Here is a 27,226-nt window from a genome sequence, read left to right as displayed (position 1 = left end):
GAGCTTACAGCCATGGATGAGGTTGTTTTGTATGGTATCATTTTAAGCTACATGAACACTAAGATTATGATGGAAGTTGGAGGGAAAAACAAACAAACCAGCTTTCTTTCTTTAAAACTTTATTGGGCACTTACACCAAGTCCTTAAATGACCTAATTTAAGGATTCTACTGCTGTTTTACTTCCATCTTGACTCAGTTAAGTAGCAGCTCAAAGATTATTGGCATTTTAGTTGAATTGCTCTCTCCCCATTAGTCCGGAGAAGAATCTGGGTGACTTTCGTTTTGCCTTTACTTCCCTCTGTGGTTGTTTGGCTAGCTCGGGTTCATTTCCAGAGTCCTTACTTTGGGTGGAAACTGGTAGGTATTCCCTGGGCCCACAGTAAAACCTGTCCCCCTTCTTTATCTATGTCTCCAGGTAGATAGTGTAGGAGCACAACAGAGAAAATGCACTTGGGTTGGGGGTGACACAGAGCATGGGGTTTCTGTAGTAGTATCCTCTGTGGCTAGATAATGGTTGAGAAGTGCTCAAGAACATTAGAAACCTCTTTGCCTAATCATGCTTCCGCTTCTTCAGTTGGACCTTTACATGGAATGTAGTCTACAATCTGAGAATTCCCAGTCAACAATTTAGTATTCTTTTAGGTGTCTCTTTATGACCCAACTGAAATTGGCATGAATCTCAAGGCAAATTTTTAATGTTTCATTCATGAGGAATGAGGAAAAGACATATGCATAGAAAACATGCTTTGCTGAGGGCTTTTTTGGATTATCCTAGTAGCCAACCAACCAATCAGGAGTTCAGGGTTAATGCACTGGCCTGCAATGTCAGTTTAAACAGCAAAATTGGCGGTTTAAGCTCACCAGCCATTCCTTGAAAACCCATACAGGATTGCTACGAGTCGGTACTGACTCGACAGCACTTAACGACAACAAAGTAAACAACAAAGCATAACCTAATAATTCCTCTTCAAGATTTGAAAATGTTTAAAACTACAAACGGGACAGTAAATATTTAAACAGCTTAATAAAAATAAGGTACTACAGTAAAATCTGCAGAAGCCAGAAACTGTATAAGACAACCTAATCAGAAAAGGAAAATTTAAATATGAGTATTTTCCAGTAAAAGAAGACAGAAAAGTGGAAAGACTGCACCCTGCCCGAGGTGGAAAGCCTGTGAGAGCCAGAAAAACCAGGCAGCCTTGTTGAGTTCTCACTATCCCAGATTTCATCGTATTATTACATATTTAAACTAATTGTGAAAATTTACCCCCTTTCTGTTCACTTCTTTCCTTCCCTTCCCTGTTTTTATGTACATTGGTACAAAGCCCTGTAGTCTGAATTCTTTCTTCATTAGATAATTCATGAACTACCTTAATTCAAGCCCCACAACCAAATCATTACTAGAGTGTCAACTCTAGTTGGGTACCCAGATATCTGGGTACCACCAGATATCTGGAAAGAATCTTCATTTAAGTAAAAGTTAAGACATTTGAAATTATTCAGAGATCCAATTTATAAAAATGTGATTAATTCCATACCCATGGATGGAATACATGTGTAAGATACATGGAAACAATTAACAGTAAGCAGGTGAATACTATGGGGGCAAAGGAGTGGGGAAGTTAGGGTTATATTCATAAAGTTTTCTGAGATTGCAGCAGTCAAGACACTAAGACATAGAAAGTCCCTTGAAGAACATCAGCAGAACAAAAAATTCTGCAATTAATATTTAGGGCTTCACATTGTTGTCTAATTTAGGACATTAAAATAGTTTTCCTATGAGAGAGAATTTATCCAACTCGATAGCAATAAATATGTTAGTTTGCTCTTCTTTTGACTTCCACAGAAATCCCAGAATTGAGAACCACCTCCTTTCACAGATGAGAGGAAAAGTCCCTAAAAGTGGAAACATGGTCAGGGTAGAGTGGGAACCCAACAGCCTTTCTACACTCATCCGTGCTCTGGTCAGTACTGTGATACCCACGCTCAGTTTTCTCCCAAAGGGAAAAGGCTGGTTCTAGATTGGATATGTAAGTGAGATGGATTTCCTTTAGTATTTCTTAACCTAATGATAGTTCATCAGACAGCTGCATTAAAGAAAAATTTTATCCCCCCTATCCCCTGCCCACAAATATTACATAACCCACTGTTGAGTTGATTCTAATTCTCAACAACCTTGTAAAATAGAGTAGGGTTTCCAAGGTTGTAATCTTTACAGAAGCAGATGGCCTTGTATTGTTTCTACTGAGTGGCTGGTGGGTTCAAACTGCCTATCTTGTGGTTAGCAACCCAACACTTAACCCATTGTACCACCAGGGCTCCCATATATTGCTTAAGGGAGGATCATAGCTTGGGAATTTAGCATCAGACATTTTTTTAAGTATAAAACTTAAATTTGATTTGCCTCAAACTATTGGAGTTGGGCTGGACAGCAATGACTGATTCTTAGGATTCTGAAACAGATTTTCATAGCTCACCATGTTGGGGTAAAACATTTCTATGTTGCAAATAGGAACATGAACTTAGTTTTTTTACAGAGCTCCATCTCACATGTATGAGAGGTACATTGTAAGGGAGCTGCATTTGTCTGGATTTCTCCTGCCGTTGCCCCCAGTTTGTGTAAGGTCAGAAAGGAAAGTTTCCCATGATCCACTTTTGATCCTGAATAGACAAGTTAAAAGCAGGTTAATAGGCTATACCTTCCTCTTAGCCCTTGAAAATCTAGCTGCTGTGTCAGTGTGTGTGTGTGAGGCAAATCTGCACATGCAGATTTTCTGTGGTTGTATTGACTATTATGTGGACTTCTGGGGCTTATGGTGTTCTGCCATCCTGCTCAGCTGAAGCAGCATTGACATGACTAATGCAGGCAGTGTACTAATGGGGGCCTGTAGCTTTTACCCTCTCAGCTTTTCTTTGCCATTATTGGTAGCTCCCAGCATCTACCTTATAGATAGGAGGTCATGGAAAGGTGCTTATTTTACCAATCTCTGAAAGAAAGGAGTTTCTTGGCAAATACTGACTTATGATCTTAGAGACAGGTATAGAAACCTAGTTCAGAACTTGGACTCTGTATGCCTCTTCTCCTGGAAGTAAATTTCACAGTGAGAAAGAGAGCATTGTACACTGGCTTCCTGAGAAATTGATGGTCATTTTACTTCCTCTCCAGTAACTAGCAAGATACCTAGATAGAGTTTGAAAGTTACAGGAAAGCCTAAGGTGGGGGAGGACTCAAAACAATTCCTTTCCCTCAAGCCAAAAAGTATTTCCAGGGGACACGCTGACCATCAGGGAATCGTTAACAGCAGGTAAAATTTACCTAGATGGAGACATTCACTAGCAAAACTATCACAAGCACTTTTATTTATTCAGCACCTACCACCAAAGACTGTTAAATGTTTAAGATGGCATTTACTGTCTTAATTGATTTCCATAGAAGCTCTAAGCCTCCACAGTGGAACACATCTTGGGTTTGAACTGTGGTATTGAGACGTTGCTTACATGAGTGTGTGCAAGTTCAAAAGTGGTCTGTGTTATAAGTAGGAAGTTTGTTGGCCTTATGAAGCTGACCAGAAGGCATCACTAACAGAAATGAAGCCAAAATCTTGGCAACCAGGCACCCCATTTTAAAATTTGAATTTCTTTGATCCTGGGTTCATTTTGAGTAACCAGGTATCTTAGTTCTGTAGGATGGAGGCCTCTAGCAAAACCAAAAAGCAATCAGCCACTTTCACGCCACTTACAATTCTTCCTTTATTCACTTTAAAACATTTTGTTAATAAATTTTGATGACTTCCACTCCTTATGTGAGAATGTTCATATTTTGGAAATCGCAATGGCCCCAGAAAAGCCACTTACGGATATATAGTTTTGTCAGAGTTCTAAACTCAAAAGTCTAGTCGAAGAAGATGTGGTTCTAAGCCCTTTCTCTCAGTACTTAGTCCAGACCACACCGTCTTGTTTCTGGGGACAGCCTAAGGAAGGGGTAAATGCATTGGTGATGGGTTTTCTTGGCTGCAGTGTTAAAAAAGTCCTAGATTTTCAGAAGAGCCACCAAAACCAGGAGTGGGGACTGAGGAGGGTGGAGAAGTAGGCCTAAACTCCCTTTCTATCTATGCCTTTTCTGACTTAACACATCAGTTGGGTCTGTACTGGTGCTATGGCCTGTCACAAAAGGACTTTAAAAGGAAACTAAGCCACAGCCCTGGTGAACAAGTCTTCCACACCAGCACTAGAATGCTGACCCTGGGAGAGAAGGATCTCCAGCGAATTCTGGAGTTGATGTTGACCAGTGAAATGTTGCCACCACTGCTGTTCTCAGGTACTTCAATTGAATGTCTTAGTGAATGGAGGTAGATAAATAGTGTTGAAAGGATGACGGTAGGCTTTGAGGGGCAAAACAAGTCACAAAGCAGTTGCTTGAGAGATTTTGAAGTGGAGACACTTAAAGCTGGTATTTCCTTAGCTCCTTTTGCAAGATGCCTCTGGGGAAGGTAGTTTGAAAGTTTCTCTGGAGCTTTTAAGAGCTTCTTTCTTTTTTTGGAGGGAGGTGGGGTTGAATATTTTCTAAAGACAATCAGAGGTCTGCCTGTGAGGGACTCCTGGCTGGTTCCAGTACCACCCTTAAGACCTCTTTCTAATACTGACTCATTGGAACTGATGCACTTTGTTTAATGTATTTTGCTTTTTACCTTTTTGAATTGCTTGTTTGGAACACAATGAAATACATATTGCATTGTATCCTTCCTTCTGGATGCTTTTCCCTTAATTTCAAAAGTTACGCATTGAAGATAAAGTAAACTCAAGGTGTCTATTAAAGAATGTCTATTAAATAACCCCCATCCACTCTGGTGGTATAACTTCAAAGGATTTAAAAAAAAAAAAAAAAACTATTTTGGAAGAATATTTTGCTTGGCTTTTTGTTTTGGTAAACAAGAGTGTATATAAACTTGCAGTATGTTATGATAGTTTGTAAGTGGTTATGAGAAAATGAAAATATATCTTAAGCTGTGTGTAACTTCCTTTGTGCAGATTTGACAGCAAAGAAGACATCTTGATCAGAATAAATTCTTTAAAAAATCTTTCATCTCTGTATGGAGGAGAAAGTTCCTTTTTACTTAAACAAAATGAACCTTTCTAGAATTTCCCCACCTCTCTAGCTGTCTGGCTCTTTCCCACTGGATTTAAGTACTTTTTCTTTCTTATTTAGGAACAGTAAGAAGAGCCACATTTCCCAATGTCTACCTTGCTCCTTTCATTGAGTCTTCTGCCCCTTCTCTCTGAAGACTGCTTCTTGCCCCTCTACATTTGCTCTGATACAGCAGCAGTGGGCTAGGATCCCTCCATATCTACCTGTGCAAAGTAGCGCTTTGTCAAAAATGTCGTATTTTCAGCTCTATGTATACTTTCTCTAGTGCTTTCTATGTCTTTAGGCAATTTGTAGACTTATGACCAACCACAATCTCTTCTTTAACTGCACGTCTTCTTTTTCAGTTCCCTCTGAAAGGAATCTAACTGTTGAACATCCTCATAAGATCCCTTCTTAGATTTAAAGACTGTAATGCAATTTTTCCTTAACTATTTATTTTCTTAACTTTATTTACTATATTTGACCATGGTCAATACTTGTGAAGAGTTTTACATTTTATGAATTAAAAATCCAGTTTAAGTTAAGCATTTTGTTGCATGTTCTCTGTGCCAGGTACTCTGTTGGATTCAAAGGTGAATAAAAATCAGTTTCCTGTGCTCAGAAGGCTCATACTCAGCTCTGGAAGAGAGCCATCTATATTACAGTCACTAAATTTGTCTTAAAAGTTCTAGTGGGGCAGTAAACATACATAAAAGGTAGTGTGGGACCACAAAGTAGGCAGTGGGAGATGGGGAAGGCTTGGAAGTCTGAGTAGCATTTTATGGAGCAGGAAAAAGAGAACAGTACTCGGTGCCTCAAGGTTAGCAGTTCGAAACTTAACAGCTGTTCTGTGGAATAAAAATGAGACTTTCTGCTCCTATAAAGATTTACAGCCTTGGAAACCCTGTACAGGGTCACTATGAGTCGGAATCGACTCCATGGCACATCACCACCACCACCACCACTCGGTGCAGCTAGAATGGCAGGTTAAGGCACGGAGATGGGAAAGTGCATTGTAAGTAAGAGAATGGCTAGGAAATATGCTGTCGTAAGCTGATAGCATTTTTGTACTCTACAATCAGGTTGGACTCCTGATGTGGTGGTATAGGATAAGTACTGAACTGCTAGCCAAAGGTCAGCGGTTCAAGGCCGCCAGCCACTATGAGTCAGAACTGACTTGATTGCATTTAACACAACAACAACAATAATCAGGTTGGAAGCATCATAACTTTATAGGATAAGTCCTGGACTCTGAACCACAAGATTGGCGGTTCGAGTCCACCAGCCACTCCCCAGGAGAAAGCTGAGGCTTTCTGCTCCCACAAAGATTTGTAGCTTTGAAACCCCTATACATGGTTGCAATGAGTCAGAACTGACTTGATGATACTTAACAACAATCAGGTTAATATCCCTGTTAATAATGAACACTTGTAAATAGTATTGAACTCTCATGTAACTGGAATTTCTTGGTGGCTGGATGGATTGGCCAAGTGGCAGCATCAGTGGGATCAAGCGTGGCAACAATAGTGAGGTTTTCCCAGGATCGGGCAGTATTTCATTCTGCTGTGCATAAGGTTGCTATGAGCCAGCACTGACTCGATGGCACCTAACAACAACGTTTTTTAGAGAAATATTTCCATAAAGATGATATTTATTGTACACCAAATGTAGCCCAATATGTCTACTGAAATAAACAGCCTGCGTGAACTGACCACTAAGAAGGCCATGGGCTCTCTAGTGCCCACAAGAGATGCCTGGAGAGCAGATGAGACAATGAGAACCTAGAAGCAGAAAGCAAAGTTGTTAGGCGGACAAAAGTTGGATGGGAATAAATGTGTGTGCGGAGGAGGATATTGGAGACTGGCAAAGTTAGTCAGGTGTGTCATTGTACTTCCTCAGTGAACACAGTGGGGGTTGTATGTGACTATCATGGTTTCAGTAACTAAAAAGACACAAACCCACTGCCAATGAACCAATTCCAACTCATAGTGACCCTGTATAGAGTTTCCTAGACTAAATCTTTACAGGAGCAGAAAACCTCATCTTTCTCCTGCCAAGCAGCTGGTGAGTTTCAACGGACAGCCCTTATGGTTAGCAGCCCAGTACTTAGCATACAGCACCACCAGATTCCCTGTTTTCAGTATAAAACTTGTATATTTTAAATGACTATGATGGGAATGACTGGTTAAAATCAGTTTTGGGGCGTGGAGGATCAACTCTGGGGCTTGGCTAATGATCTTTGGCTCAGGATAGTGGGTATTAACATGAGGGAAAGTTGTCATTGTTTTAAAGTGCTGTCAAGTCAGTTTCCACTTATAGCCACCCCGTGTAGGGTCTCTGAAGAGAGACTGGTGGGTTTGAACTGCCGACGATTTGGTTCAGACTGACCTTGTGGTCTAGTGGTTTATCCTAAAACACCACACCAGGGCTTCACTAAAGATCTTGGTTGGACGGAATACGCCTGTGTGCGGTCAGACTTCCTCAACTAGTTTCTGAATAACCCAGGTTGCTTACTGAAAATTTGGGCCTCACGTCTGAACTCTGAGTCAGACTCTGACAGTGAGATCCAGGAGTTCTTTTTAATATATTCTCTAAAAGATGAGAAATTTATCTGAAAGGGGAGAATAATTTTGCCACAGACCGTACTTGCTCCGCTTTTTCCGAAAGGCAGATAGGCGTTGCAGGCTCGCACTGGGTCTACGCAGCCCTGCTCACCAGGTGTAGCCCACCTGTGGGCGGGCACCCAAGACCCCGCCCCCTTGCCCGGGCGGAGCCCCGCCCCCTAGGGAGCGCAGAGGCCCGCCCCCGCGCCGCGCTTAACCAATCAATCGCCGCGATCTCAGACGTCGGGTTACGCGAGGCGCCGAGTGGGCGGCCGGGCGGAGGTACCGGCTCCGGGCTCGGGTTCCCGGCTCCGGGCTCCGGGCTCCGAGCTCCGAGCTCTGAGGTGCGGCCCGGCTAGGCAGCGAGGCCGGGCGGGCGGCGGCGCTCCGCGCCCCTCCGGCCGAGCCCGCCATGCAGGGCCTCACCGGGAACACGAGCCACAGGCTGCCGGACGGGCCGCCCTCCACGGTTGCGTCCGGGGCGGGCCGCTGCGAGAGCGGAGCTCTCATGCACAGTTTCGGCATCTTCCTGCAGGGGCTCCTCGGCGTCGTGGCCTTCAGCACGTTGATGCGTGAGTCTGGGACCCCCACCCTTCCTCAGGCCCTGAGCGACGAGCCATGGGCCCAGCCCCGCCTCGGACACCCTCCAGCCTGGAGAGTTTAGGCTTGAGGATCTGGGCCTTTAGGCGAAGGTGTCCTCTTACCCGTCACCCCAGGTTGAGCACCCTCAGACTAGCCCCGGGGTCCTGAGCTCTTCGCTGTATCGCTGCTGCCTCTAGCCTGGGGTCACCCCTGGTCCTGCCCTACACATCCACACACGTCTCTTCAGAAGTCCCCGCCTAAAACTCGCCCTCCTCCCACCTTGTCATCGTGAATTAAGATTTTTGCACTTTCCGGTGTGGGACCATGACCCCCGTGGTTTGCATACCCCTATGGCGGTCTCAGGGCACTTCTTTGCTGGCTACTCCCTAGTTCTTTGAGCCCATATCGCCAAACCCCCAGGTGGATGCTGAATGCTATTCAGCTCTTAAAACTCTTGAAGAATTTACCGTCTCTCGTTCCCATTTAAATCTGGTCACCGTGCATCCCTCACAATACGTGAATTGTTAGGTCTTTGCATTTCATTTTCCGGCGCCCCCTTCCCAAAGTAGGCCCTTAGCCTGATTTTCCCTTTTGGTCAGGTCAGGAGCCTTCTAAATTGCTGTCCCCCAGCCCGCACAGGCCCACCTGTTCCATCTATGTCCCAAGCTTTCCTAATTCAGTTGACTTAAAACCTCTCCTGCCTGTATCCTCTTCCAAATCCACTTCAAGTTTATTTCTTTTCCATGAGACTGGAGCAAACGTGGTTTAATGGAAAAGGAAGCTCAAGCTCGGAAGGCCTGGAGAGGTTTCAGAATCCCATGCCAAGTCCCCAGAGCCCTTCCTTGGGAGTTTCATGATGAAGCACGAAGCCCCATAAGGCCCTTCTGAAAAGCTGGAAGTTCCAACCTGTTGTCGTTTGTGCCTTTGAGTAGAGAGTTGTGTTATTTTTTTAGTTCAGGTTCTTCTCCTTACTAGTAATGGAAAACTTTGGTTGTCTTGTGGGCCTGTGAGTGCCCTTGTGACTGTAACAGGGTTGCTATGAGTTAGAACCATCAATACAGAGGAATCAGTTCCATAAGTGATGTGCTCTGAAGACGTGTCCACTTTACTTCCACATATAGCAGGAGTCCTCTGGTAGCGTGGTTGTTATGAGTCTGGCTGCCAACCACAAGGTCAGCAGTTCGAAACTACCAGCAGTTCTGTGGGAGAAAGATGAGGCGTTCTGCTCCCGTAAAGTTTTACAGCCACAGAAACCCTGGACGGGGTCACTATGAGTTGGAACCGACTCCACGGTACTTAACAACACAACAACATAGCAGGAGTCCTGGTGTGGCGCTGTGGGTTAATCCGCCAAATGCAAAGCCGTTTATACTGCAAGATCGGTGGTTCAAGCTTACCAGCCACCCGGAAACTCTATACAGGGTCGCTATGGGTCAGGATTTGACTCGAGGGCACTTAACAACAACAAGAATAGAGTGGAGAGAGATCCTGCAGAAAGTCCACTGCTGGGTACGGGGAGAGATCCTGCAGCTGTGTCCATGTGTTCTGGAGGGTCCAGTTGCTGGAATTGTAGCTTTGTTTCCTTATAATATGGGGTTTCTGATCTTGGATGCCACTTATAGTTGCCTGGCCTGAATAAGTCTCACAAGTGCTTCAATTGTGTATATTTGTCACTTTTTGCTTCTTTTTAGTTCCTACTTGCTTTGCCATTTTCTCTGCTGACCAAATATCCACTTGTTCCCACAGGAATAATTTGTGACAACTTTGCCAAAATCAGTTGCTACCTCTACTTGTGCAGTTGGATTGTATGTGTATATAAGACACTGGTAGGGAGTCTTCACTTCCCTCCTTCCTCTCTTGCCTCCAGCTGGCCTTCCTGTCTCTGCAGGAACTGCTGGCTTCATTTTTTTAAAAAAAGCTTTTATTGTGAATTGAGTGATAGTTTACTTGGGAGAACCAATCGTATTTTGTTTTTACTGAACCAATCGTATTTTGTTTCATTGCAACAATTACAATCTCTTTCATGCATCATCATTTGCTTCTATTCCCTCTTTTTTTTGTTTTGTTTTGTTTTTGATATACACAAAAACACTCAGGAATATATAATAATTTAAACAACCAAAGGGCACATTTTGCAAGTCAGCCTCCTGGCCACCAGCACACAGCCTTTCTCTTTCTATGAATCTAGAGTCCTTGGCTGCTCTGTCTTTCCATGTGCAGGCTTTATTTTAATTTTATTCGTTTTCCTGACATCTCTTAGTTGGGCTCTGGATGTTTTCGAGGATTTGATTGCTACTGATGGTCTGACGTATTCCCTGGGGTTTGACACTTGTGGTCCCAAGAGGGAAATGTGTGATTATAATGGGGCAGAGTTGCTTGCAACTGAGAAGTGTGCCCGGTTGAATGTGTTCACCGTGGCAGTGCTGACCCTGTGACTCTTCAGGGAGTCTTTATTTAATGCCGTCATGAGCTCGTGCACACGTCCCACTTATGGTTGCACTTTCTGTAGGCAAAGTGGACTGGGAAGTGAACTCTTGCTCTTTGTCAGATTTGGCTTGACATGGGCAGAGTTTGTAGAAATGGCAGTAGGGCCTGGAAAAATGTAAGTTAGGAGTTATTGGAAAACTAGAATGGGTTTGGCCTGGACAAAGAAATGGAGATGAGAATAGATCTTCATTCTCCCACGTAGAAGCTAACAGAGTAGGCTGGGGTTGGGCAGGAGTGGGGGGCGCAGGGTGCCTACTGACTGGAAAGCCAAGTTCAGTCAGAGAAGTACCTTTCTTACCTTTTAAACTTGTTGAGTGCTGTCGAGTCGTTTCCGACCCACAGCAACCCTGTATAGGGTTTTCAAGGAGCAGCTGGTAAGCTTGAACCACTGACCTTGCAGTTGAACCAACTTTGCAGTCTGGTGCATTAGCTGTGCATTAGCCCATAGCACCACACCAGGACTCCTTTAAACTTTTTGGATCTGTTAAAATAGAATTGTAGGGCTTTTCTCTTTTGAAATGCTGGAAAAAAAGAGGAAGTCCTTAAGGGGTTGCTTTACATTTTGATGTCTGCTTTGCTGGGGAAAGCATCTCTTGGTGGCATGAATGGTTTGCATTCATCTACTCACCTTAGCCATACCACTGAAGAAAGGCTTAGTGGTCAGTTTCCATAAAGGTTACCAAAACCAAACCCACTGCCAGCAAGTCCATTCCAACTCATAGTGATCCTATGTAGGGTTTCAGAAACTGTAAATCTTTACAGGAGCAGGCAGCCTTATTTTTCTCCCGTAGAATGTCTGGTGGGTTTGAACTGCCGGCCTTGTAGTTAGCAGCCCAGTGCCTACCACACAGTGCCACCAGAGCTCCTTTCTATAAAGATTACAGCCAAGAAAACCTTGTGGAGCAGTTCTGTGCTGTAACACATTGGGTTGCCATGAGTTGGAACCCACTTGGTGGAGATAGTGGGTTTGTTGCCTTTTTTTTTTTGCTGTGGATAAGAGAAGGGGAGAGAGGTGGTCTTAAGGAAATGTATCTGTGAACCATTTGGCTTTGTCCCGGTTGTTAATCATGCAGTCTTGAACTCTGCTTCCTCACTCTGAGGAGCAGCTGGGAGGGGAATTTTATAGGCAAGAATACCAGGGTCCTGTGACAAAAGTGTCCACCTTGTAGTCCTGGAGGTGACTTGTTTTGCTAAGATGGGGCCACTCGGATTTTCTTTATCCATCGTTATGCTCTTGAAGCTTTTTTTTTTTTTTTTAATCTGTGAATTGAGTGAAAGATTACAGGGCAGATCATCAGTTTTATATTCAACAAATCATAGACTTTGTTTCTTTACAATGATTATAATCCCCTCTTCATTTTAGCTCTTTTATTTTAAACACTCAGGCACATATAATAATTTAAACCACCAAACGACACATTCTGCAAGCCTGCCTCCTGGCCACCAGCTCTCAGTCCCTCTCTTTCCATGAATCTAGAGTCCTCAGCTGCTCCTTCTCTCCAAGACCTCATCTCTGCCTCCATATCTGGTGTCGCTGCTTTTGAAGCACTTTTAAAATACCAACAAGTTTCTCATGAGCAGTTTACACTTGCAGTTCCTGTCCTCTCTGAGGTCACAAGTTTTCCCTCCCAATGCTTTCGTGCCCCTACGGATGGCTCGGTGCCTTGTTCTCTGATACTGCTTCATTCCTAACAGCAGGTATGATGTGTTTTTCCTGTTGGATCAACTCTGTTATATAGAGTGGATCCATTTCTGGGCCAGACAAACTGAGGTAATCCTCATCACTTCATCTCTCTAATTTGGATAAATCCTCAGACCACTGTTTTTGTTTTGTTTTTAAGTTTTTATTGTGAATTATGTGGTAGTTTACAAAGGACAACATTAGCTTTACATTCATCCTCTCATATATCGTTTTTATTGCCATGGTTACAGTCCCCTTCATGCATCATCAAACAACCAAAGGGTATACCCTGCAAGCCTGCCCCCCAGTAGTCAGCACACAGCCCCTCTCCCTCTCTGGGTCTAGAGTCCCCAGCCACTCTATTTATCCACGTCATCTTCTCTGCTTCTATCTCTGGCATCACTGTTTCTCTGGGTAGGATTCCGTACTCCACTCTTCTCCCTTGATGGTCCCAGGGACCTCTGCTTCTGGACTGCAAAGTCAACCACTCCCTTCCTTTTGCTACAAAACATTACCTTTACATTTCCAACCCTCACAGTCAGTCCTGAATCACAGAAAAACAGAGCTGAGCAGCCGGGAGTTTAGCAGACTGTGCCAATGCAGACCAGTCCCCCAGCTATGAGCCCAGTGCCCAGCTGTCAGCCAGAGGTCACTTGTGGTCAGTGTGTGTGTTGGCATTTGCGGGTGTTTACTATCTGTTTACTATGCGCGTTCAAAGCAAACTCAGACCTCCTTCACTGAGCACAGTCAGGGTTCTGGAGTAAAGTGCTAAGAGAATGAGTCTTGAACAAACAAGCATTTTGAGAGCTTGGATAAATCTGCCTGCCAAATTTCACGTTACAGATATGGGGACTAGCCAACGGGGAGAAGGTGTCTGTATTTTAGGAAAACACTGCTGGCACTGAGAAGTGATAACATTTTTGCTGAGGTCCAAAGTAAAACCAAAGACCAGTCTATCCAATTTGAAATCTTGATCTCAAATGAGAGTTGGCAGTGTTTTCTCACCTGGTAGACTGGCCTCCAAGGAGCTCTCGTAGAGTACTGGTTACGAGTTGGGCTACTAACCTCTAAGTCAGCAGTTGAAACTACCACCTCTTCCGCTGGAAAGATGAGGCTTTCTGCTCCCGTAAAGATTTTTTTTTTTTTTTTCTGGCATGATTAAATTTGTATTTATTCTTTTTTTGTGAGTTATATGATAGTTTACATGGGAAAATATTAGTTTTATACTCATCCTATCGTATATCGTTTCATTACTATGGTTACAATCCCCTCCATGTGTCATCAACCAACCAAAGGGATACCCTGCAAGCTGCAAGCCTGCCCCTTGGTCATCAGCACACAGCCCCTGTCCCTCTCTAGGTCTAGAGTTCCCAGCCTGTCCATCTCTCCACATCATCATCTCTGCCTCCATCTCTGGCGTCACTGCTTCTCTGGGTAGGGTCCCGCTCTCTGCTCTTCTCCCTTAATGGTCCCAGGGACCTCTGCGCCTAGAGTGCAAAGTCAGTCACTCCTCTCCTTTTGCTACAAAGCGTCTACCTTTAAATTTCCAACCCTTACAGTCAGTTCTGATGCTCCCATAAAGATTTGCAGCCTCAGAAACCCTGTGCAGGGTTGCTATGAGTCAGAAATAACTCTACAGCACATAACTACCACCACAGCACATAACCACCACCACCAAACTGGTCTCCCATGTGTTCTTCACAGACATATTCAAGCTGAGACATCCTTTCTTAGGATCTCCTCTCCTAACTCCATCCCAGAGTTTATTGTGAAAAATGTTAAAGTATATAAAAGGTGAAAAATAATACAATGAACACTTGTCTACCTCCATCTAGACTTTTGTTCAAATTTTGTGATGTGGTTTTTATCTTGTTGCTTTTTTAAGATTTTTGCCGAGCCATTTGAAGGAAAGTAGCAACCATCAGTATACCTTACCCCTAAACACTTCAGAAATGTTTATTTAGAATAAAGACAGTCTTAGATGTAACCACAGTTCCATTGTCACATCTAAGGAAAGTACTAATAATTTCATATTGTTGTTGTTAAGTGTTGTCAAGTGGATTCAGACTCGTAGCGACTCTGTATAGAGTTTCCAAGGAGCAGCTGGTGGGTTTGAACTGCTGACCTTGTGGTTCGCAGACCAGTGTTGATCCTGCACCGCCAGCCACACCAAGAGTCCATATTAATTCATCTAATTTCTAATTCACGTTTCCCCAAATGTCCCAAGTCTTTCATAGCTGCAGTTTTTAAAAAACTGAGATTCTATCATGGTATGCACATTGCATTCAGTTACATTTTTAAGTCACTTGCATTCTTGAATCTCCCACTACAAATATAGACACACTTTAAAAAAAATGACATTGAGGATTTTGTTTGTCTGATGATGCAGTTGGCCCTTGAACAACTTATATTTGAACTACACATGGATTGTTGTTCAATAACTATATTGTATTCCTCCATGATATGGGCACTGAAACTAAAGCAAGTGGTGGGAGAAGGAATGATATCATATAGAAACACTTTTAGAGAAATGACAAAGCAAAAAAGACAGAAATTTCAGTGTCTTTCTAAAAAGTTATATCAAGGATGCCCACCTCTCCTGCCTAACCTCCCATCTCCTCCACCTCTTCTGTCTCTGCCACCCCTGAGACAGCAAGACCAACCCCTCCTCTTCCTCTTCAGCCTACTCAACATGAAGACTACTCATTCTTTAAACAGACGGCGTAAATTTGCACTATGGATAGATTAAGTACAGCACTGTAAATATATTTTCTCTTCCTTAGGGTTTTCTTAATCACATTTTCTTTTCTATAGTTTACTTTATTGTAAGAATATAGTATATGATACATGGTGTCAGGTGTCATCGAGTCGGAACTGACTCATAGCGACCCCATGCACAGCAGAACGAAACAATGTCTGATCCTGGGGCCATCCTCACTACTGCTGCCACACTTGACGCCGTCAATGATGCCACCTGGCTGATCCATCTCATTGGGGGTCTTCCTCTTTTTCTCTGACACTCCATCTTACCCAGCATGACAGCCTTCTCCAGCGACTGTTCCCTCCTGTCAATATGTCCAAAGTATGAGAGACGAAGCTTAGCCATCCTGGCCTCCAAGGAGCACTCCGGCTGCACTTCTTCCAAAACAGATCTATTGGTTATTTTGGCAGTCCATGGCACTTTCAGTATTCTCCTCCAACACCACAACTCAAAGGCATCAATTCTTCTACGATCTTCCATATTCACTGTCTAGCTTTCACATCCATATGAGGTTATTGAAAATACCATGGCTTGGGTCAGGCGCACTTTAGTCCTCAAGCTGACATCTCTGCTCTTCAACACTTTAAAAAAGTTCCTGTGCAGCAGATTTGCCTAATGCAATACGTCGTTTGATCTCTTGACTGCTGCTTCCACTAGTGTTGATAGTTGATCCAAGAAGAATGAAGTCCTTGACAACTTCAATCTTTTCTCCGTTGATAAGAATGTTGTTTATTGGTCCAGTGGTGAGGATTTTTGTTTTCTTGACATTGAGATGCAATCCTTACCGAAGGCTGTGCTCTTTGATCTTCATCAGTAAATGTTTCAAGTCCTCCTCTCTTTCAGCAAGCAAGGTTGTATCATCAGCATATCGCAGCTTGTTAATGAGTCTTCCTCCAATCCTGACGCCACGTTTTTCTTCATAGAACCCAGCTTCTCGTATTATTTGCTCAGCATACAGGTTGAATAAGTATGGTGAAAGAACACAACCTTGTCACACACCTCTCCCAATTTTAAAACATTCAGTGTTCCCATGCTCTGTTCGAACAACTGCTTCTTGGTCCAGGTACAAAGATTCCTCAGAAGTACAACTAAGTGTTCTGGAATACTCATACTTCTCAATGTTGTCCGTAGCTTGTCATGATCCACACAATTGAAAGCCTTTGCTTAGTCAATAAAGCATAGGTAAACATCTTTCTGATATTCTCTGCTTTCAGCCAAGATCCACTGGACATCAGCAATGATATCTCGTTCCTCGGCCTCTTCTGAATCCAGCTTGAACCTCTTGAAGTTCTCTGTCAATGTATGATTGTAGCCATTTCTGTGTTACCTTTAGCAAAACTTTACTCGCTTGAGCTATCAAAGAGATTGTCCAATGATTTCCGCATTCCATTGGGTCACTTCTCTTTGGAATGGGCACAAATGTGGATCTCTTCCAATCAGTCGGCCAGATACATACCCAAATCAGTGCCATCAAGTCAATGCCATCTCATAGCACTAAAATATGAAGGGTTTACAAAACTAAATTTTTGCTGGAGTAGACAGCCTCATCTTTCTCCCGGGCAGCAGCTGACCTTGCAATTAGCAGCCCAACACCTAGCCTATAGTACCACCAGGACTCCATATAATACATGGTGGTGGTGGTGATTGTGTGCCATTGAATCAGTTCTGACTGCAAGTGACCTTGTATGGGGTCTGTGAGACTGTAAATCCTTATTAGAGCAAAAAGCCTCATCTTTTTCCAACAGAGCATCTAGTGGATTCAAACTGCTGACCTTGCCATTAGCAGATCAATGCGTAACCCACCAAGCCACTAGAACATTATATGTATATAATACATTGTTGTTGTTAAGTGCCAACTAGTTGGTTCCAACCCATAGCGACCCTGTATAGGGTTTCCAAGAAGCGGCTGGTAAGTTTGAACCACCAACCTTGTGGCTCATACTGACTGTGGTCTAGCCCACAGCACCACACCAGGACTCTGTATATTGTTGTTGTTATTAAGTGCCATCAGGTCGGTTCCGACCCATAGCGACCCTGTATACAGTTTCCGAGGAACAGCTGATAAGCTTGAACCACCGACCTTATAGTTTAGATGGCTTTGCAGACTGGTAGGCGCATTAACCTACAGTGCCATACCAGGACTCCCATATGATACATATAACATGGGGTCCTGGTGTGGCACTGTAGAATAACCACTGGACTACATACTGAAAGGTCAGTGGTTCAAACCCACCAACTGCTTCTTGGAAACCGCATAAAGGGTTGCGGTGAGTCAGAACAAAGTTCAACAGCACTTAACAACATACTAAATATATGTTAATCAAACTGTTACCAGTAAGGCTTTTGGTCAACAGTAGGCTATTACTAGTTCAGTGTTTTGGGGAGTCAGAAGTTAAAAGTGGATTTTCTATTGTGACATGGGTTGGCACCCATAGCCCCCAAGTTGTTCAAAGGTCCAACTATATTTTATTGTGTTTTCAGTAAAGGTTTATACTGTAATTCAGGTTCCCATTCAACAGTTTCTGTACAAATCATTCAGTGATGTTGATTACATTGTTTACAATATGTAAACATTCTCATTTTATTTCCATTCTAGTTCTGTTTCCATGAATCTTATTTCCCTGCCTCCTTGCATTCTTATCTTTGTGTTAAAGTTAAATTTGACAATTTGTTCTCATGATTTTTTTTTTTTACAGAATACAGTATTCACAGGTATTACTCTTTATTTTGTGAGTGACTGTATTATTTAGCTTTTTAAAAAGGTGGTGGTCTTGGGATCATTTTAGTTCAAAGTTTAGAGTACACATTGAAGGTTTTGTTTTGTTTTCAAGTGAAAACATACAGCTTTTTATTTTTATTATGTCTAAGGTACTAACAGCATTGAACTATTTTTGTTTTGTTGTTTTTAGGTGCCATCTAGCCAGATCTGACTCACGGTAACCCAGTATACAACAAAGCAAAAAACTGCCTTGTCTGTGCTGTGCCGTCCTTACAGTTGTTGTTGTGTTTGAGCCCATTGTTGCAGCTATTGTGTCAGTCTATTGTGTTGAGGGTTTATCTTTTTGTCGCTGACCCTCCACTTTACCATGAATGATGTCCTTCTCCAGGGACTGCTGTCTCCTGATAACATAGCCAAAGTACCTGAGACAGTCTCACCAGCCTCATTACTAAAAGCATTCTGACTGTACTTTTTCCAAGACAGATTTGTTTGTTCTGGCAGTCCATGGTATATTCAGTATTCTTAACCAACACCATAATTCAAAAGCACCCATTTTTCCTTGAACTTCTTTATTCATTGTCTAGCTTTCATATACTTATAAGGTTGATTGCAAATACCAGTGCTTATTAGAGCAGGCCCACCTTACCCCTGAAAATGACATCTTTGCTGTTTGACACTTTGAAGAGGTTTCTTACAACAGATTTGCTCAATGTAATGCTTTGTTTGATTTCCTGATTTCTACTTCCAAAGGACCGCCACTCGTCTGTCCGTTTGTTATACTGTGTTGGCTTGTGTGTTGCTGTGAAGTTGGAAGTGGATATTTGAAGAAAATATTATTAAGAAAATCCTAAGAAAGAGAAAATACTTGTACAGTTCTGTTCTGTATGTATTGATAGGGTCACCCATGGTGGACAGGTTTTATCAGAGCTTCCAAACTAAGCTAGACTAGGAAAAAGGCCATTTTGAACCAGAAAAGTTATTTCCAATGAAAAGCTCATTGGTCTTTTAAAATTCTGTTGTGCAATCTCAGCATCATTTCTGTCACTGAGGCCGTATTTTGCAACTACTGATCTTTCAGTTTTCATACTCCATTCCCAGAATTATCCACACATTTTGATTGCACATTTGATCAATTTTAGACTATAGAAGTTGGTAAAAGTCTTAAGTTACTTCATTTGTGGCGTTAATGGGTGGTACATAACTCTAATAATTATAATAACGGTTCTTCCTTGTAGGAGTATGGATATGATCCTATCACTAACAGTATTTTACTACATCTTGAAATGTTCTTCTTGATATGTTGATCTTAAAATGTTATTTTTGTTAATGAATGTGATGTTTTCTTCAATTTGTCATTCCCAGCACAGTAGATCATATGATTATCTGGTTCAAAATGGTCAGTATCAGTCCATTTCAGATCACGAAAGCATGGAATATCAATCTTCAAGCATTCCATTTCATTGTTTGACAACTTTCAATTTTTCTCAATTCATATTTTGTCCATTTTATGTTCCGATTATTAATAGATGTTTGGAGCTATTTCTTCTCATTTTATGTTGTTCCACATGTGCAAATGAAGGTCCCAGAAGCTTTACTCCATCCATGTCATTAAGTTCAACTCTCTTCCTGGTTGTATTTTGAGTGCCTTCCAACCTGACTAGCCCAGATAATAAATATAACAGGAGATCACCCTTATGGATAAATGCTACTGGACAAACCAGCTAAATGCTGATTTAGGAAAATTGAAAACTTTTTTACAATCCAGAACCAACATGCATGCTAACACTGACTCTGCATAACACTTCCAGCACTGTATCAGACAATATTCTGTTGTTGTTCACTGGCTATTAGAAGTAGATTTCCAGGCCCTTCTTCCATGTCTGTCTTGGTCTGGAAGCTCCACTGAAAGCTGTCCACCAAGCTGTTGACCCCACAACCATTTGAAATACTGCACCACAAAACCACCACAGTATGGCAAATTAAAAGATGGTGGTAGTAATAGTGTGCCATTGAGTTGGTTCCAACTCATAGCCACCCTGAATAGAGTTTCTGGTTCTGTACTGCTTTATAAGGAGCAGAAAGCCTCATCTTTCTTCTGCAGAGCAGCTGGTGGGATTCAAACTGTTGACCTTGTGGTTAGCCTCCCAATATGCATGACCTACTGTGCTACATATTGTTGTTGTTGTTGTTAAGTGCCATCGAGTCGGGTCCGACCCATAGCGACCCTGTACAGGGTTTCCTAGGGTGTAAATCTTTACGGGAGTAGAAAGCCTCATCTTTCTCCCGCGGAGCGCCTGGTAGTTTCGAACCGCTGACCTTAAGGTTCGCAGCCCGATTCGTAACCACTACGCTACCAGAGCTCCTTACATGAGTGGTGGTAAAAATGTGCTTTATTATGGTAAACATATATGTTACTAATTGAACATTTTTTACTTGTATAATTCAGTGATAATTATGTTCATCTTATCATCATTATTCATTTCCTGATGATTCCACCACCATTAACAGAAGCTCAGTGCCCCTTGAGCAAAGACTTCCCTGTTCCGCTCTTTGCTCCCCTAGTAACCACTAATAAACTCTGATTTCTATGTATTTGTCTACTTCATATAAGTGAGGACTAAAAAGACAATACTTGTGTTATGGGTGGTGGTGGTTGTTATGTGCCGTGGAGTTGGAACCGACTCATAGTGACCCTGTACAGGGTTTCCGAGGCTGTAAATCTTTACGGGAGCAGAAAGCCTCATATTTCTCCCGCGGAACATCTGGAAGTTTCGAACTGCTAACCTTGCAGTTCGCAGCCCTATTTGTAACCACTATGCTACCGTAGCTCCTTTGTCTTTTAGTGACTTGACTTATTTCACTCAACATAAACAACATTGAGTTCTGAAGAGTTTGGAGCAGTCATTTTGTTGAGTATCCCACATTCTATAGCTGTCTAGGTGTTTCCTTGTGTTTCTCTGAACCTGTGTTTCCTGTAAAATGAGAATTAGGTCTGAATGTAGAATTGTATTCACATTAATTTTTTTGTGCATACACCATAGGTGCTGTTGTGTTCTTCATACTGCATTGAACCGGGAGGTATATGATGCAGGCTGCCTCACAAGTAATAATAAGGTCGATTCCTTGTGTCAGGGCCTCACTTCTGTAAAGGTCCATTTTCTCTTCTGCAATCCTAAGTTTCTGTGGTAGTGATACCTTGAGATGATATGAATACCCTCTTCCCCAATAACCTTTTACCTAGTGATCAGCTTCTCTGGCTAATTTAACAGAACACAGTGAGGGTTAATGGGAGCTAGAACTCATGAGTCTCTGGGCCTGGCATCCAGTACATGCTTAGCGAATGCCAGCCTCCTTGCTTCCTGTGGACTGCTGGCAAAGCAAAGGAAGAAGGCACTTTTCTCTGCCCCAGGTTGGTGGCATGCCCAAGGGGGAAGCAGCATGGTCAGTGTTAGCTTGCTCGTTGGTTCAGGGATTTAAAAGGTTTTCAATTTTCCTAAATGCTGATTTGTCCAGTAGCATTTATTCATAATGGTGATCTCCTGTTTTATTTATTATAAAACTTCATTCATTTGGAATAAAATTAGGGAACAGTCTGAGTTGGAGAATAATTTAATGAAATGCATTTTTTAGACTGTTGAATGTCTCTCTTTGCCACGTATTGGCCTGTAGGGGATTATGAAGCCTCTACTACTTTAATGAACTGTTTAAAATCCTTTGCAGTTAGTATAATATCTGCATGAAGATGAAGTTGTGTTGGAGGAGTCTTGCAAGATAGCAGGTCCCATGATTCTGGACCAGTCTGACCTGGCTTCCATTTCTGTTTTTGCCATCTAGTGGCCTTGAACAATGTATGTATTTCTCAAAGCTTCAGTTTTCTTCCCAATAAAATAGAAGTTAGAATTTGCTCTTTGGGGAGGTTGTGGAGATTAGATAGTGGTTATAAGAAAGGTGGATATGGCCAGGCACATAATATTTTTGTTAGCTGCAGTCACTCTCAACTCATGGCAACTCCATGCATAGTGGAACAAAAAGCTGCCTGATCCTGCACCAGCTCTATGACTGGTTGCGGATCAGACCGTTGCAACTCATAAGGGTTTTTTTGACTGAATTTCAGAAATAGATTTCCAGGCATTACTTCCTATTCTGTCTGAGTTTGGAAGCTCTGTTGAAAGCTGTTCAACATCATAGCAACACGTAAGCCTCCCCTGACACAGGGATGGTGGCTGAGTAAGAAGTACATTAACTATAAATCGAACTCGGCTTACCTGCGTGGGAAGCAAGAATACTACCATGAAACAAACTCGTACTGCACTCATAGATAGGCACATATTAAAACTGTTTGTATTCAAAGTAATCATGATGCATAGCAATTCCTTTACAGGGTCGCTGTGGGTCGGGATCGACTCGACAGCACTTAACAACAACAGCAACAATGGCAGTCCCTTGTGTGTCACAGTAGAACCTGTGGGTCTTCAGTGACAGATCTTCTGGATATAGATCACCAGGCCTTTCTTCTGAGGTCCCTTTGAGTAGACTTGAACCTCCAACCTTTCATTTACTAGTCAAGATCTTAAGTGTTTGCATCACCCAGGTACTTCAGGCACATGTTACCAAAAACTCAAAACCAAATCTATTGGTGTTGATTTAGTAGCCACCCTATTGGACAGAGTTGAACTGCACATAGGGTATCCAAGGATGTAAATCTTTAAGGAAGAAGACCACGTCATCTTTCTTAGAGTGGCTGCTGAGTTCTAACTGCCAACGTTTCATTCAGCAGATGAGCACTTTAACTATTACACCACCATGACTCCTTAAACACGTGCTGGGTCCTCTTCACTATGTGTGTGTTGTGTGCGCATGGTGTGTGATAATGTCATCATCATTGTTATTACAGTGTTTGCATTCATGTAGCTTGTTGAAGAATGTTTCACAAATGCTTGAGCCACTTGTTTTCTGAGTTGGGTTTAACATTTCCCTTTCTATCTTGTTTACTCAATGTATATACCTTTAATCCTCTGTTCATAGACTGCACAATAGTAAAACAAAACAAAACAGCTTTAACTCAATTGGCACGGTGATTGTGAGTTCCAGATTAGCATGTACCAAAGCATTGTGACTGTAGTATGTATAATCACCTCCTTTCTTAACCTTTTCTTCATCTGCAGAGCCTCAATGGGCTTTGAGAAAGCAGCGGTGGGTGGACTGGTGCCGCCCCCTTAGCAGGTGATTAACCTGCATCCAGTCCTTGGGGTTAGCCTGCTGCAGACCTACTATGGTGGTTGAGGATGGCTCTGACCACTAGAGCCTGTTTCTTCCTTGGAACTGGCTCTTTACTGAGTCCCTCATGTCCCAGCCGTGTCACACACTGATGTATGTCACAAGAATCCTGTAAGGAAGGGGCTGCTTTCATTTTCTTTAACAAGGACAGTGAGCAGATGAAGTATCTAGTATCTAGACAAGGTCTGATTAGCAGGTAGAAAAGCTGAAATTATCTGGTGATTCAGATATTTTATGGATGGTATTAAAAAATATAAATTTGTAGTGACTTGCTAATAATGTGTAACTCATATACACATAGTGACTCATGTATGTATAAAGTACATTTTAGGTTTGCCTTTCAATCTTTGGAAGGTTTTCTCCAGCTCTGCCAAGGATGAGAATCCTTCCTTAAGGCCTAAGTCCTGTGCTAAGGTAAGGACCCTCCCTGAGTGGCAGGGCAGTTCCTCCCTCAGGAAGTTCCTGAGTCCCTTCACTAATTAGTGAGGAAGGGATTTCCAGGATGTAAGTAGTTTCATATTTCTTGCTGATTTTCACATAATTTCTTTCCTTGTGAATATGTAGAAGCATTTGGTGAGTGTCTTTTCAATTACTCTACCTCTAGAAAATTTCTGTCTAACCCAGTGTTTCACCACGTTGGCACTATTGGACCAGATAATTCTTTGTTTGGGAACTGTCCTGGGTGTTGTAGGATGTTTTACAGAATCCCTAACATCAACTCGCTAGATGCCAGTAGCATCCCCTCCCCAGCTATGATAACTAGAAATGTCTCCAGACATTGCCACAGGTCCCGTGGGAGGCAGAAACATCCTGGTTTGAGAACCATTCCAGTTTGTGGATTCCTCAGCACATTCTTGAATTAACGCTAATTGAACAACTGAGAAGGTCAGTTTATTGCCCCCAAAGTATGATAACAGTGGACTAGTTTGATTTACCACATATCCCCTATCCTTGAGAGGCTCACACTTGAGACAGATCATTCCAGTGCAGTGTGAATAGGGCGGTAGATGTGTGAAGAAATGTGCTAGGAGGGAGTGAGTAATTCTTCCTAGAGACTTAGGGCAGACTCTTGAAGGGAATTCTGTGTGAGCACAGTCTGAAGGTAAAGGAGGTCTGAAGGACTCTCAGACAGGGGATGCTGAGGGCACAGGTTCCTTGTAGTCAGTAATGGGAAGGATGGTCAGTTCTGGAGACTGGATTGAGGGACACATGGGGATTTGGGGACCAGGAGGTCCCAGAAGAAGGGGCACTGTGCTTGGAGGGGTTCCAGAAAGCCTACCTGGTCTAGTTTTGACCTCTCTTCTACAGCTTACACTTAAAGAGGATGGTGAATTTTGGGGTGACAAGTCAGGATCTGCATTTACCTCATGGTTTGTATGGATTGTTGCTTTGGGAACCATTATTTTAAAGCAGCTGTATCATGCTGTCCCTTTTAGATCTTTTTTTTTTTTTTTAATAAATGTTTTATTGTGAATTATGTGATAGTTTACATGGGATACCCTAGGTTTTACATTCATTCTGTCATATGTTGTTTCATTGCCATAGTTACAATCCCTTCCATGCATCATCAACCAACCAAAGGGTATACCCTGGAAGCCTGCCACCCCCCCACCCCCGGTCATCAGCACACAGACCCTTTCCCTCTCTGGATCTCAAGTCCCCAGCCTCTCCATCTCTCCACGTCAACGTCTCTGCCTCCATCTCAGGCGTCACAACTTCTCTGGGTAGGGTCCCGCTCTCCACTCTTCTCCATTGATGGTCCCAGGGCCCTCCGCTCCTAGACTGAAAAGTTAATCCCTCCCCTCCTTGCTGTAAAATGTCTACCTTTACATTTCCATCCCTCACAATCAATCCTGATAACAATTATTCACTGTTGCATCACAAGAGACTCATGTGCATTTCATTTCATCAGCCCTTCCTAGACAGGTTGGATATTACTCACTGGAGACTCTGCCTTCCTCCACGCCCTCTGGATCTAGATTCCCTCTTGAAAGCTTGTAAGCCAGTCACTTCTTGCCTTTGTAGTCACCCCCCCCCTCCATTTTGGGTAGCCAATGTCCAAGTTACCCATCCCTGTCTACTTTGTGTATGGAGGGGGTGGGAATGATTCTTGCAGTGAGGATTTGTTTCCTCTTTTGAGCTACTGCATCCATAGGTGTCCCTTTTAGATCTTATGGGGTTCCCTGAGAGGCAGGTACTGTCTGTATCTTTTGGTGGAAGGAGAAGAAAAGGGAACCCAGTGACCTTTCTAGCAGTGCCTTTTGAGAGAGATGGTGGTGGTGATGCTATGGCAAACAGGCTATGCTTACTTGATGCCAATCACTACTCTGAACACTTTATGTATTCTAATCCACGACAGGTGGCTACTAATATCTCTTTTTTATAGATGAGAAAATTGAGTCACAGAGAAGTGAAGTAACCTGCCCAAGGTTACACAGCCAGTAAGTGGTAGGGTGACTCTGGAAATAAACAAGGCAGCTCTTTATTGCTAACTTCATTGACTATCCACCACTGCAAAAACCATGTATGACTTTCCCTGGTTTCACAAGAAGGAAAGGGAATCAAACTCAAAATCAGCCCAAGGCTGATTCCTGTGAAGCCAGGGTCAGATGTGCTTCACACCCTACAGCTGCCTTTACCCTGTTCTGACACCAACCATCCCTCCCACAGCTCTCTCCACTTCACATCTGGATATGATAATCCATTTCAATGGCCACACAACTCATAACAGTATTCACCATTATGGGGTCTCTTAGGAAAGTGAACAGGGTATAATTCCAGATCAAAACCAACTATGGATGAAGCAGTTTTCCCATCAGGAACGCCTCTTGTCTTCCATACTGCAGGCGCACCTCACTCTTGTTTTAGCCTCTCAGTCTCTTGGCTTCTGCCCTGCTCAGGCAAGTAATACAAAGCTCTTTTTAGTCAGCCTGTGAGTGCCCAAAGGGCCGTCTCCTGCCCATAGCCGCACAGCTTTACTTAGTCCATAGGCCTAGAGCTGGAAGCTGTTCTGTCTGTCCGTGCCACCACCTATGCCGTGGCCTCTTGATGGCTCATGCTCCACCCACACTTTTCCTTCTTGATGATCCTGGTATCTTCTATCTCTGCTACTGAAATGACTCCTTTTAAACCAAGCAGGAGGGTAAAACTAACCAATCCCAGCCTTAGAGTCCTGTGTACCTTATTTACATGATCTCACATCCACTTTCCACATGTTGTTGTTTGGTGCTGTTCAGTCAGTTTTGACTCATAGAGACCCTGTATAGAGTTTCTGAGGAGCAGCTGAAGGATTTGAACCTTGACCTTGCAGTTCAAACTGACCTTTTGGTTCAGTGCTTATCCTACAGCACCACTTTGCAACATGTAGTTGTTGTTATTAGGAGCCACTGAGTTAATTCAGACTCATCTCAATCCCATGTGAGAGAACTATCCTGTACAGTTTTCTAGACTGTCATCTTCACAGAAGCAGATTGCCAGGTGTTTCTCCTGCAGAGCTGCTGGTTGTGTTCAAACTGCCATCCTTGGGTCTAGCAGCCCAGCATTTAGCCATTGCCCTACCAGGGCTTCTTTCATTCCGTGTAGGAGTAGTGAGAGTAGAGATGCCCCCATCCCAGGTTTAATACTCTAGCCTCGTTTCTGTCCTGTGAGCAGGGTGTAGTTGTGGAGACTAGTGCCAGGCCCGTGAGTACTAGGACGGGAACCACCCTAACCCACTGTGAGCACAGCCCCAGGCTTCCGTGGGGCTAGGTTTTGTTAAAAATCATTTCCTGTAAGAACTCCAGTTATCAACACATTCTAGAATTTGTACTTACCACAGCCGTATTTTCAGGCCCTGGAATCACCTCCTTGCCTGTGAACAAAAGACTTATTACTTGAGTTACTGTGATCCCATCTGGCATTTCTTCCCGACTCTTTCGTTGAACTTAGAATGTCCTCTTCATTCTAAAAGGAATTTGTGCCATAGCTGTTTTTTTGTTTTTTGTTTTTTTT

General features: G+C 42.9%; 1 protein-coding gene across 1 annotated transcript in view; it reads left to right on the top strand.

The window, feature by feature from the left end:
* The first annotated feature begins 8,141 nt into the window (after nt 1–8,141).
* TMEM110 (transmembrane protein 110) overlaps nt 8,142–27,226 on the top strand; it is a 99,481-nt gene continuing 80,396 nt past the window's right edge. The window contains exon 1 of the mRNA XM_006876035.1: nt 8,142–8,301. Within this exon, the coding sequence (XP_006876097.1) occupies nt 8,142–8,301 (160 nt within the window). The remainder of the gene's footprint in view (nt 8,302–27,226) is intronic.

This window comes from Chrysochloris asiatica, unplaced genomic scaffold (genome assembly GCF_000296735.1).
Source record: "Chrysochloris asiatica unplaced genomic scaffold, ChrAsi1.0 scaffold00350, whole genome shotgun sequence".
Classification (NCBI taxonomy): Eukaryota; Metazoa; Chordata; class Mammalia; order Afrosoricida; family Chrysochloridae; genus Chrysochloris; species Chrysochloris asiatica.
The sequence above is the reverse complement of the archived record's forward strand: the minus strand, read 5'-3'. Positions and strand labels throughout refer to the sequence as shown.